Source organism: Danio aesculapii, chromosome 6 (genome assembly GCF_903798145.1).
Source record: "Danio aesculapii chromosome 6, fDanAes4.1, whole genome shotgun sequence".
NCBI lineage: Eukaryota > Metazoa > Chordata > Actinopteri > Cypriniformes > Danionidae > Danio > Danio aesculapii.
Genome location: NC_079440.1, coordinates 20201832 through 20215074, shown reverse-complemented (window position 1 = coordinate 20215074; position 13243 = coordinate 20201832). Strand labels below are relative to the sequence as shown.

Sequence of the window (13243 nt, the reverse complement as noted above, 5' to 3'; positions counted from 1 at the left end):
GTGTTAAGGGGCATTGTTGGAGCGTTGCTATTTTGAGGACCTGAAATAGACTGCGCCATTGACCAACTAAAAGCTGGTCTAAAGTTCAGTACAGAGCACGTCAGTTACAGTCCAAATATTTACACATTGCTTGATACACACTGGATGTACAGCAGTACACAAAAACCTTTACATATGTAAAAAAATAAAGGATTAAAATGTTACAAAAAATTTTATTTTCTACATAAATATAAAAACCACTACCTCCATGCCTTCTTCATGTCAAGGGACTTTTTTCAGTTTATTCATGACAATTTGCATTTGTATAATGCTATTATTATTATTATTAGCAGTATTATTTATTATAAGCATATTTTTATTTGTTTTAAAAAAACAAGTTTAGATTTGTCCATCTGTCAGGTTTTGGAGACACTTGCATCACCATATGGGGCATAAGAATAAGACATGTGTTTGGATATAACTCAGCTTTTTGACCACATTTCGTTATTATTTTTCATTTATCCGTTTGCTGGAAATTAGAACTGAATTTAGAAATAGTTTTGAAACAAATCTTTGCACTTAACAAACTAAATTAAATATGTAGGCTAATGGATGAGTGCGTACAACACCATTTCCTTATACACAAAAGTAAAGTAGTAAATTAAAAAGAAAGTAAAGAGGACGAATGAAGGAGGCTCATTCTTTACCCTCGCGCTGCAGATGGTTTGTTTAACCGTTTTCTCGCTAGTGAAGCATTCGGTTTTTCCACTTACAAAGTCCGCCATGTAAATAGCAAATGCATCATAGGTTCTCTGATTGGTTTAATGCACATTATGCTCAAAACACACCCATAACTCATTAAGATAATAAACACACCCCCTATTAGACCATGCGCTGGGGCGCAGAGCGTATTTTTCTATCCTTAAAATATCAAAAGTGGATTCAGACACGAACCTTAATGCTTTGCGCCGTGCGCTTTAGACTTTGCGCTTAGACCGTTAAAATAGAGCCCCTACTGTCAGCAGCATTGTGAGGTCTTTGTTAGGTGACTGTAACAAAGTGTTACCTTTATGAAGTGTTCTTTATGAAGTCACATTATTACCAGACAGTAATCACAATGCTAGCATCAGATGTAGCATAACATGAAAAAGATCAATTTCACATTCATTCAACTAAAAGAATATCTATGATGGATCTAGAATCTACAGTAGCTCACCATTTTAGAGAAATTCCCACTTTGCATTTGAATTTTGTTTGACAGAACAAATATTAAAATATTAAAAGTGGTGACATGGACTGTAAACATGTCCAATTAAATAACACTGTAGATTGACAAAGCAGTTAAACAGATGTAGAATAGATAATAAAAAGCTATAACAATTTGGAACAAGTCAGGCAGGAGAATAATGATAGAATGCTGGTATGGTTTAAGTTAAATTTAAACAGATTCACTTTGCATTAGTATAAAAAGAATGTAAATGAATATTCAGTCTCTAAATTGTTTAGGTATGAATGAAGAATGGGATATTAGTTAGTTAGTTTTTAATGAAGAATCTTTCCTTAGTGTTTCTGTTTATACAGTTTCACTGAGTATTCAAGTCACACGAAGAGGCTGATTTAGGATACGTTCGACTCAGGGGAGACGACAGATGCTGTCTCCCTCTTTAGCCACTGATAAGGCTGTTGGACATTGTGACAAACAGTGTTTGCTTTAAACACTGCTGCTAGACACATTAACATTCACACTGGTGGTCAGTCTGGCAGGACACACTCCGCCACTCACCTCTGGAGCGATGTAGTCTGGCGTTCCACAAAATGTACGAGTGCTCACACCCTCCACAATGTTCTCCTTGCACATACCAAAGTCAGCAATCTTAATGTGACCCTCTGCATCCAGCATAACATTATCTAATTTCAGGTCCCTGAAAAACATAGAAATAACACAGTAGTTCATTACCATAGACAGATTATTACTGAAAACAGGAAGGACGTAGTAAAAAAAAAACCCAAAACAAAAAACAAAACAACAACAAAAAAAGGACTATTGAAATGAATTGAATTTTTATTTGACAGACTTTAGACAAACTGTACAAAAACCCAAGTATCCAATACGATTTAAAATAAAACTGTCGAAAAATAAAAACACAATAGAGCTAATTTAATCACACTACTGTTGTTTCAATCAGCTTTTTTCTTTTACAGAAGATAAAACAAATACTGAGAAATGATGGTAACCAAACGTTTCAGGTTACTGTTTCATACTTCAAAATTTTAAAATGTCTACATTTTAAAGGAACCCTGTATTTTATGTTTTTTGTTGTTGTTAAATTTAACACAAAAAAAGGCTTTACACTTTCTTTGGGTGGTAATTCATTCATTTATTTTCTTTTTGGCTTAGTCCCTTTATTAATTTGGGGTCGCCACAGTGGAATGAACAGACAACTTATCCAGCACATGTTTTATGCAGCGGATACCCTTCAAGCCGCAACCCAACACTGGGAAACACTCACACAGTCTTGCACACACTCACATACCTAGGCCAATTTAGCTTATTCAATTCACCTATACAGCTTGTCTTTCGACTGTGGGGGAAACCGGAGCACCCGGAGGAAACCCACGCGAACACGGGGAGAACATGCAAACTCCACACAGAAATGCCACCTAACTTAACAAGGGCTCGAACCAGCGACCTTCTTGCTGTGAGGCAATTGTGCTACTCACTGCGCAACCATGCTGCCCGGGTGGTAATTTAATTTCCAAAATTTAGGTGCAAATATACACTGATTAATTTTATTTGTTTTAATTAAATGCCACATTATATACAGTTGAAGATAAAATGATTAGTCTGTCAAATTATTTTTATTATTTTCCAAATATTTCTTAAGTGAAGCTATTAAATTGTACTTTAAGCTGCATACTAGTATGCAGTAACTAAAATACTAGCATTATATTTTTACAATTTGTTAAATAAAGGCGACGTGGTGGTGCAGTGGGTAGCGATGTCACCTCACAGCAAGGTTGCTGCTTCGAGCTGGGTAAGTTGGGATTTCTGTGTGGAGTTTGCATGTTCTCCCCCTGTTCAAGTGACTTTCCTCCGGGTGCTTCGGTTTCCCCTACAAATCCAAAGACCTATGCTATAGATGAATTAAATAAGCTAAATTGTCCATAGTGTATGTGTGTGAAAGTGTGTATGGGTGTTTCCCAGTGATGGGTGGCAGCTAGAAGGGCATCCGCTGCGTAAAGCATATGCTGGATAAGTTGGCGGTTCATTCTGCTGTGGCGACCCCTGATTAATAAAGGGACTAAGCCAAAAAGAAAATGAATGAATGAATGAATGAATGAATTTGTTGAAAAAAATTTATTTCCAACCAAATATATACAGTTGAAGTCAGAATTATTTGCCCTCCTGAATTATCAGTCCCCCTGTGTATTTTTTCCCCATTTTCTGTTTAGCGGAGAGCAGATTTTTTCAACACATTTCAAAACATAATAGTTTTAATAACTCATTTCTATTAACTGAATTCTTTTATCTTTGCTATGATGACAGTACATAATATTTGACTAGATATTTTTCAAGACACTTCTGTACAGCTTAAAGTGACATTTAATGGCTTAACTAGGTAAATTAGGTTAACTAGGCAAGTTAGGGTAATTAGGCAAATCATTGTGTAATAATGATTTGTTTTGCACACAATCGAAAAAAAAAAAAAGCTTAAAGGGGCTGATAATTTTGACCTTAAAATGTTTATCAAACAACTCAAAACTGCTTTCATTCTAGCCGAATACTACTTAGAGAAATGTTACTTTCTCCAGAAGAAAAAAAATTATCAGACATACTGTGAAAATTTCTTTGCTGTGTTAAACATCATTTGGGAAATAAAAAAATAAAAATTCAAAGGGGGGCTAATTATTCTGACTTCAACTGTATATATTTCGTATATATATTTCAATTGACTACAGAACCACTATTGTTCAATGACTTTACTTTTAACCTAAGTTGCCTAATAAACCTAGGTAAGCTATTAAATTGTACTTTAAGCTGCATAATAGTATTTAGTAACTAAAATACTAGTGGTATATTTTTACAATTTGTTAAAAAAAATATTTCACTCTGTTAAACAGTACTTGAGAAACATTTAAAAAAAAAAGGAATACACATTTTACAAGAGGGCTAATATTTTGACTTGAACTGTAATTGTCATGCTATTAATTAATTGGAATTAAATAAATTTTCTTTTTGATTTTTTGGTCATATGAGCATAACTAAAATGTAATTAATTAAGTACATCTAAAAGCAATTGCAGTGGATTTGGTTTTTTCACTGGAAACAAGGACTCTGTCTCTTTCATTCCTGCTGACGTCAATTCATCTGTTTGCTCTATTTCCCTAGGCCAGTTCAGTCGCTCAAAGAAAAACAAGCCAAATAACTAGGTTTAGCTCCTAAAGAGAGGCAGAATTAAACAAATTGCTTGTTGAAGGTTTTATTTTTACATTTTTTGAAAGGAGAAAAGCCATTAAAGTATTTTTTTTTACAAATATGGCAACATGACCTTTCTGTTTGATCTTTTCAAGCGTTAGAGACACAGATGACCTTTTCTATCTAAAAACTACAATCAAAAAGCATTTAGTTAAAAAAAAAACTAACCCAGATTTTGCAGTTCATTTCAAATATTGTTTTTACATTGTTAAGACTATAAGTACTATGTATGTTCCAAATGTCAATCTTAATTATCATCTTCTAGTGACTGCATTCATACTAATTACAACTATCTAAAAATTAAATCCATAGACAAAAAGATCTAAATGTGTTCACCTGTATATAATTCCTTTCTTGTGCAAGAAGAAGAGCCCAACTGCAATCTCTGCAGCATAGAACCTGCAAACACAAAGCAGATTCTTTCACATAAATTGGTCGATAAATCGAAATAAGGTGATGTAAATCTTAAACAAGATCCACAGACACGGTACACCTACAGTACTGTGAATAAACCCAACAAGAGAATCACTTACACAGCCTGCGGCTCCTTAAATTTGCCTACTTGCTGGATGTGGTACATAAGATCACCACCATTAACATACTCCATCACAAAATACAGGCGATCCTATAACAAAAACACATCAAAAATAACATTTATGAAACTGTTAAGACAACCTTCAATGCTGCCCCTGTCTAAAAGGCTTTGTCTAAAAGTTTGTGCGTTTATTTTATCAGAATTTATTGAAATTATTTTGAGCTGTATCTTAGTGATTACTTAACAGATCTTAAAGGTTAAAGTTAACAAGAATAAACAAAGTTTGCTCTTGATTGTCATATGAGTACTTGTTCCTACTAGGGCTGCGCCATATTGTTGTTGAATATTGCGATAACGATATTTCTTGTGATAACATTTGCCTGGAGAAATTCTATTTTGTTAAGATTACAAAAAAATCATATACTTGTAATGATTGTACTAAAATATTTCAAACATATAAAATATTAAACATAAAAAATGTTCTTAAATCTAATTCAGGCAAAAAAAGGTGCAAACTTTTTGACTTTAAAATACAATGAATGATGAAAAATCTCAGTAGATATTCTGATTTCTGGTTTGGTTTTACCATAGACATGTGCATTACACAAAATAGACACACAAAATGCATTAATCTCAATTTTTTTATTCACATGTCACCACATGCAAGCATCTTAAAACTAGAGCATTATTTAAGTAAAACATTCCTTGCCCGTCTTTGTAAATGAAATAATAAAAAAAAAACATATACAGTCCTTCAATAATTGGTATGTAGTGGAAATACTAACACCTTGTCAACATTTACATAAATAAAGTAATTAAGAATTAACATGTAAACATTACTAACATGTAGGGATGCAACGATATAACATCAAATTTATTGACCTGCAGTCACATGCTTCCACAGCTCTTATTATATTACACTATATTTTTATATCTTATTATAAAATTATACTAACCCCAAACTTTTGACAGGTAGTGTAGCATGCAAAAAACGCTTGGCGCATAAAATATACTCAGGTTATCGCAGCTCTCTGGCGATATGGATATCACATACACTATTACTGTGATAACGATTATTCTTCAATATATCATGCAGCCCTACTTCGTACACATATTTCTCTAAAAGCACTCCACACATGCCAGCCAACTTAAACACTAATCACGGCAATTTAGCTTTAAAAAATACATACATAAATACAATCAGAGCGACTGATTATTTCAGACTACATGATTTTCAGGCAAACCTTGCAAATTGGGGCAAACATCAGTTTAAGTTTTATTTCTGGCTTCATTCTAATGTTTTTAATGACTAAAATATTTATTTAAATAACTTTATTAACATCATTTAAATTCGGAAAAGTACATGCATGATTATAAATATTATATTGTTGAACATTAAAGTTTTTGTATGTTTTTTTTTTTTACTTTTCAATGGTTGAATACAGATGCAAGGCATCACTAGAGAAAAGATTTGTTCTTGGCCGCATCTCAAATTTCTTCCTCTATAATAACAACAACAGCTGTATAATCACCTCACCATAAGAGGTCGCTATTGCCAAAGAAGAGTTTGCTTTCTTTTGATCAGTTTCATTTAGTGTTTTTCACTTTCTAATAATGTTACACTATAATGGTGGTTTGAATTCTAGATGTGGTTATATATATATATATATATATATATATATATATATATATATATATATATATATATATATATATATATATATATATATATATATATATATATATATTTTTTTTTTTGGTCATTTATTAATAATAAAAATGGATTAAAATGTATTAATATGTTCTGTGCATAAACTAAGTGTGCATTTTAAAATTCAGTGTCTCCTGTACATTTGATGTAAACAGTACATTCCATGACTAGTATTTGCCTTTCCATGTCTTTCATGCTAACACTGTACACCAGAGGGCAAATCATTGGTTTTATTATATGTATTATATATAACACAATTATACATTATACTACTAAGAATGACTTTTGCCTAAATCCTTTTTGCGACCAATGCAATGTCTATAGATTCCAACACCAAAGCACATTATATTAAAAAACCAAACATTATTTATATTATTATTTATTATTATGCATATTCAATCCTTCTAAGGCATTCTGATTTGCTAAAAGGCGGATGTTTGGTGTGCCGTGCCATTAGTGGGATTACCATTTAGCCCACAGCCAAAATGATGTCTAACAGAGGCTTCTGTTTGTTCTCAACGCGGGCAGTTGTGGCTGGCTAGATTCTTCCACCCTTGCTGGCCAGCAAAAGAATTGAATTGTATTCAAGAAGTTTATTTCCATAAAACACAAAAGAAAATAATTTTGTAATTTCTAATAAGATTGATATCTAATAATGAATATATTTTACATAAACATATTTGATATTGACAATGCAATCACTTTAAATGAAAGTGTCTTTGCATGATTATTCATGGTGTGAGTGTCTTACCACAGTCTGGAAGCAGGAATGCAGCTGGGTGAGGAATGGAGGCTTGTCCTGCTGAGCCAGTACTCGCTTCTCCACCATGGTGCATTCAACATCATCATCCTGGATGACCACATCCTTCTTCAGGATTTTTATAGCAAATAGTTCATCAGAAGACTTCATCTCTGCCAGCATGACCTGTGCAAGCAGACAACAAAAGCTTTCACTACCAGCAGTGAGGACCTTCGACAAAAAAATACTATACACTTTCACTGAGGGGGAAAAAACTTGGTCGTATAACACCTATATATTGTACTTATCTTTCTCCATGTGATTACAATACTTTACCCCTTGTATTTCATTGTATTATACATAACTTAATTTCTAAACTAATTGGGTTTAATTTCTTTGGATTACCTTGGTTGTTACAGACATCTAGTGAAATTTTCAAATAAACAGCACCTTTAGAAATAGATTTTTCTAAATATATTATATGAGAAAATAGGTGATGTGTTGAATACTTTTTTACCTTCTTAATGTTTCAGATCATCAAACTAATTAATATATTAGTCAAAGATAGCACAAGTAAACATCATGCAGTTTTGAAATGAAGTTTTTTTTTTTTTTTTTTTTTACATTACACATCATGCAGTTTTGAAATGAAGGTACATACTGTGGCCCTGTGTGAAAAAGTGTTTGACCCCTAAACCTAATAACTGGTTTAGCCACCCATAGCAGCAACAACTACAATCAAGCTTTTTCAAAAACTTACAATGAGTCTGTTACAGTGCTGCGGAGGAATTTTGGCCCGCACATCTTTGCAGAATTGTTGGTGGGTTTTCTTTTTGAAGGTTATGCCACAGCATTTCAATTGGATTACGATCAGGACTTTGACTAGGCCACTCTAAAGTGTTAATTTTGTTTTTCTTCAGCCATTGAGAAGTGAAGATGCTGGTGTGCTTTGGATCATTGTCCTGCTGCAGAACCCAAGTTAGGTTCAGCTTGAGGTCACTAACATTTGGCTGGACATTCTCCTTCTTGATATTATGCTACACAGTAGAATTTATGGATCCATTTATAACTGCAAGTTTTCCAGGTCCTAAAGCAGAAAATAGCCCCAGACCATCACACTACCACCACCACATTTTACTGTTGGCATGATATTTTTTTGTTGAAATACGGTGATCAACTTCTGTCAGTCCACAGAGTATTTTCCCAAATGATGTCTAGCCTTTGAGAATGTTTTGGTATATTCACTTTGTAGGGCAGGTCATAATTAAGAGATTTCTTGATTGCGAACAGGTGTGGGAGTAATCAGGCCTGGGTGTGGCTAGGGAAATTGAACTCAGGTGTGATGAACTAGAATTAAGCTATTTTTCAACAGTAGGGGTTGGAAGTGCATACTTTTTTTTTACACTGAGCTATGCCATTTTGCATTCAGTTTTACCTTACGAATATATATATGTATATATGTATATATATATATATATATATATATATATATATATATATATATATATATATATATATATATATATATATATATATATATATATATATATATATATAATTTAAAAGAGGACAGACAGCATTTTACGAACTGTAACTTCATTTATATCAATAGTGAATAAAGAGCTGTGTGCCATTAGTATTATTACTATGATAATTGGTAAGTGGCTGGAAACTCACCTTTCCAAAGCTGCCTTTTCCCAGTACTGCCAAGAAATTAAAATCTGAGAGCTTGACATTGTCCACATTGCTGGAAAGTATACTGGACCCACTGTCATCCAAAGGGGTAATGTTTTTTTTGGGAGGACCCAATTTGGCTATCTGCACACAGACAAAAAATAATTGTATAAACAAACAAAGAAATTGAAACTGAAAATTTCAGATGCTTGAAAAATGGTAATTCATTGGGAAACCCATATGCAAGGGCTGATGATGGAGTTGGAACATGTTTTCTGAAATATATAGGGTATGAATAGACCTTAGTCAGGGTAGATTCTACATAATAATAATAATAATAATAATAATAATAATAATAATAATAATAATAATAATAATAATTATTATTATTATTATTATTAAACTATTATTAAACTACTATTATCATTATTATTATTACTACTTTATTTTAGTATTATTATTACTATTGTTTGAATGCAAATAAGGGTGTAATAAAGATAAACAAAAATAAATTTGATTAATATCAGATTATATACTGTCTCAACAATACATTTTAATGTGGCTATATTTTCAACTCACTAATTTCTTTGTGACAAGCTGTCAAATCACATTGAACAGATGTCTACCCAGACTGGGGTCTGTCAATCTTTAGAGCTGCAGCCAAAGAAAGCACAATGCACTCTTTGTAGCATCATTTAAAATTTCTGCCAATGTCCTGCAACCCAAACCATATACGAGTTTGATTCAAAATTTGCCTTCCTGCTTAGTTTTTGGTAGTGTCCATGCAGTTTTCTAAATCGAATGAAATTCCCTCAATCGCAGCATGCAGGAGTCAGTCAGCGGGCCAAGATTCTCTGCCAAGCTGGACTAGGCAGCCTTGAGCTCAAACTACAACAGCAGCACACAATTGACTTTATTATATATCTGATTACAGCTAACTTACTGCATTTACCAGATTCTTTCCTTTTCCTTTGGATGAAAGCTCCAAATAAAGGCAGTAATATATTTGGACACTTTTTTACCCTACACTGAGCCTACCACTCACTTCATTGCCTGGCATAGCTGGTGAATCATTCAAACCCAAGACAGCTCATGCATCCACTGAGATGGACAATCCCAACATTATTGGCCAAGTAAGTTTGTAAACGCTATAGTGAAACCATTGGTTGGAACGTCTAAGATGAGAGTGAGCATAAGAAAAAAATTGAAGTCCTTCTATAAAGCTTTTATAAGCACGTTCTGAAGTTGAAAATAGTCTTCAACTTCATTGCTTTAAGCAGTCCTTTGATTTGGTGCTTAAGAATTACAGAAAATAAAAACTGGCACACCAGGTACCGTGAAGTGTTTTTAGGTGCTTACATGTAGATTGCTTAGGTGAGCACTTCAAGACTGTGTAGCTATGGTGAACATAATGCATGTGTGTCTTACGTAGGACATTACAAATGAGTAAAACCCCAGCCCATCATAGGCACTAACATGAGGTGTTGATACTCACAGTAAGCTTTTGTGACTCTGGATTTAATAAGGATAAAGATACTGCTCTGTGAATGTCCAACTTAAAATGAAGAGTTTAGACGGAAAAGCCTCTAAGAAGATTCTGTGTCTAGGTTCAGTGATTTAATTTTTATGGTAAAGAATTAGTCATTTTCATTGCATTTAACGTCAAACAACTGAACCTTCCATACTGTTCCAACAAAAACTTGACTGCATTCTACAGCGTGGACACTCTGGGTGTTGAAAAGCTCTGCAGGTCATATAACAGATCATCCATCCAAGCAGTTTCCCTGCCTTTGAAAATGCAGGAATAGTACTTTGCTCAAGTACTGTATGACCCTCAAGGGGTAAGAATGGATGCTAAAGACACATATGATCTAAACAGTGGCCTTCATTTGTTCTAAAAAGTCGAAGGTAATGATTTGTCCTTTTTTGAAGAAGAAGAATTTGTTGCACAGGCTTGCCTGAGGTGCACAGAAGTGTATGGGCAACAGTAAAGTACAATAATATTATCACTGGTCACTTTTTCAGGCAAACCTGGCTAAAAACAGGTTGGACCCCTTTTTATTTTTTAAACCGTTATTTTACCAGAAAAAACTAAAACAAAACTTGAGATTTGTAATCTCTTTATCAAGAGTTTCCCTTCGGAACTGCCTTTAAAGGGATAGTTCACCCAAAAATGATTTACAAACTATTTACTCACACTCAAAGCGTTCTAAAGATTGAGTTTCCTTTTTTGTTAACAAAATAAAGAAGAGATTTTGAAAAAAAGTTAAAAATGTGAAATTATTGACTTCCATAGTAGAAAAAACAAATTCCATGAAAGCCAATGGTTACAGGTTTCCAAATATCTTATTTTGTGTTTTGCAGAATGAAGAAACTCATAAAGGTTTGAAACAAGGATGAGTAAATGATGATAGACTATTCATGCTTGGGCAAACTATTTCCTTAACACTTTAAAGGATTGATGCAACAAGGTATTGGAAACGTTCAGAGATCTTGGTCCTTGGACGTCTGGATATACAGTGTGGTCCTCACACTGTATATGCTCTCATATTCAGACTATTCACTGTAAAACCTAAATAAAGTTTTACAAAGAAACTCAAGACAATCAGCAGCTTCTAAAATGCTCAGACCAGCCAATTTGGAACCAACAACCATGCCATGTCACATAAATCACATTTACATCTATGTCCCATTATATATTTGCATTAACAAGCAGTTGATCATACTGTGTGTACTCAATACACAGCCACTGAGCATATGCCTGCAACACCCCTTTTCAGAAATTGTTAACAATCTATGCACACATTTAAGGCTCTGCCCCATAAGTACACAACAGGTTCTCTGCAAGAGTTTTTCACATTCTCACATATTTAAAGATGAAGCTGGATTAATGTAGCGACCATTTGATAAAAAAACAAAAGTGATGCAGATGAACTGGACACAAAACCAGCCAGCCAGCCAAACAACACACATAACTTCACTCTGCTGCTGACACGCACCTGCTCAAGGTCCTCTAATGTCTCATCCTGAAACCACATGACAGGGATAAACAGAGATATACAGTACATGCAAAAATGCAACCCACATATGTGAAGAGGAACAAATAATATTTCTCTAATCCTCCCACCCAAGGTAAATGGCATTTATCTTGGACAAAGTCTAACTACTTAGTACTGTACAGTATGTGGGTACAAATGAGAAAGCCTGGGTTAATGGGCATCTTAATTGCCAACACGTAAGAACTATTTTCTGATTGGGGGTTTCTCAACTGCCGACTCTGTTGATGACATCTTGCTCTCTTCAGTTGGAAGTCTGTCAAACACACTGATTTAAATGATGGAGGGGTTTCATAATGAACAACTTCCTTTGAATTTTTAGGGCATTGAAAAAAGCAATAAAAATCTACAGTAAAAAATAAACACTAAAACCCACAACTAAAAGCTTATGTTTAGCTGCTTAAGCAGAGGATGACATTCAATGATTAATTAGTTTTATTTCAATCATAAAAACAGGGGAAAGTTATAACAAGGAAAGTTATCACTGCCATCATCTGGCAAAACAAGGGATAACAAGAAAACTCTCATAGTTCTCATAATCAAATGTGTCTGACATGGTATTGAGCACCACATCAAGTGTGCAACTGGCTATAAATTTTTATGGGTCTAGACATGAACAGCTCCAAGGCAGTATATAATGTATGTGCTTATGAAAACCATCAGTACGTGTGAGCTATTGTATGAAGGATACAAAAACAAACATAAAAAAAAACAAACAAACAAAACAAAAAAAAAAAAACAGCTAGCTACTCAAATTATGTAATCAGATTACTTTTTCCAAGTAACTAGTAAAAAACTGTTCTTTCTCATTTCCAAGAAAGTATTAGTCAAAAAACAAACAAACATTTTACCAATTACTCTTTTCTCATTTATTGACTGACAGCTCTCCAGTCCCCATGTTGAGAGAAACCAGGAGTAAGCTCAGATGCATTGTGTTTGATGTATAAATATGATTACTTATTGAATAATAACTTGGGTTCTACTGCAATTTAAATGTGAACATCTATTTTCTTATCTCGCTTGCACAAAAAAAGATTCAATATTCTTAAAATAAAAAAAAAAACCCAAAACA

General features: G+C 33.6%; 1 protein-coding gene across 2 annotated transcripts in view; it reads right to left on the bottom strand.

The window, feature by feature from the left end:
* Positions 1-13243, bottom strand: part of prkcaa (protein kinase C, alpha, a) — a 181306-nt gene that overhangs the window by 33187 nt on the left and 134876 nt on the right. The window contains exons 9-14 of one of the 2 annotated variants that reach the window (XM_056459747.1): positions 12115-12141; positions 9119-9259; positions 7454-7627; positions 4990-5081; positions 4793-4855; positions 1763-1901 (exon numbers count right to left, since the gene is read on the bottom strand). In XM_056459747.1, the coding sequence (XP_056315722.1) occupies positions 1763-1901; positions 4793-4855; positions 4990-5081; positions 7454-7627; positions 9119-9259; positions 12115-12141 (636 nt within the window). The remainder of the gene's footprint in view (positions 1-1762; positions 1902-4792; positions 4856-4989; positions 5082-7453; positions 7628-9118; positions 9260-12114; positions 12142-13243) is intronic. The other variant, XM_056459748.1, reaches the window with a different exon arrangement.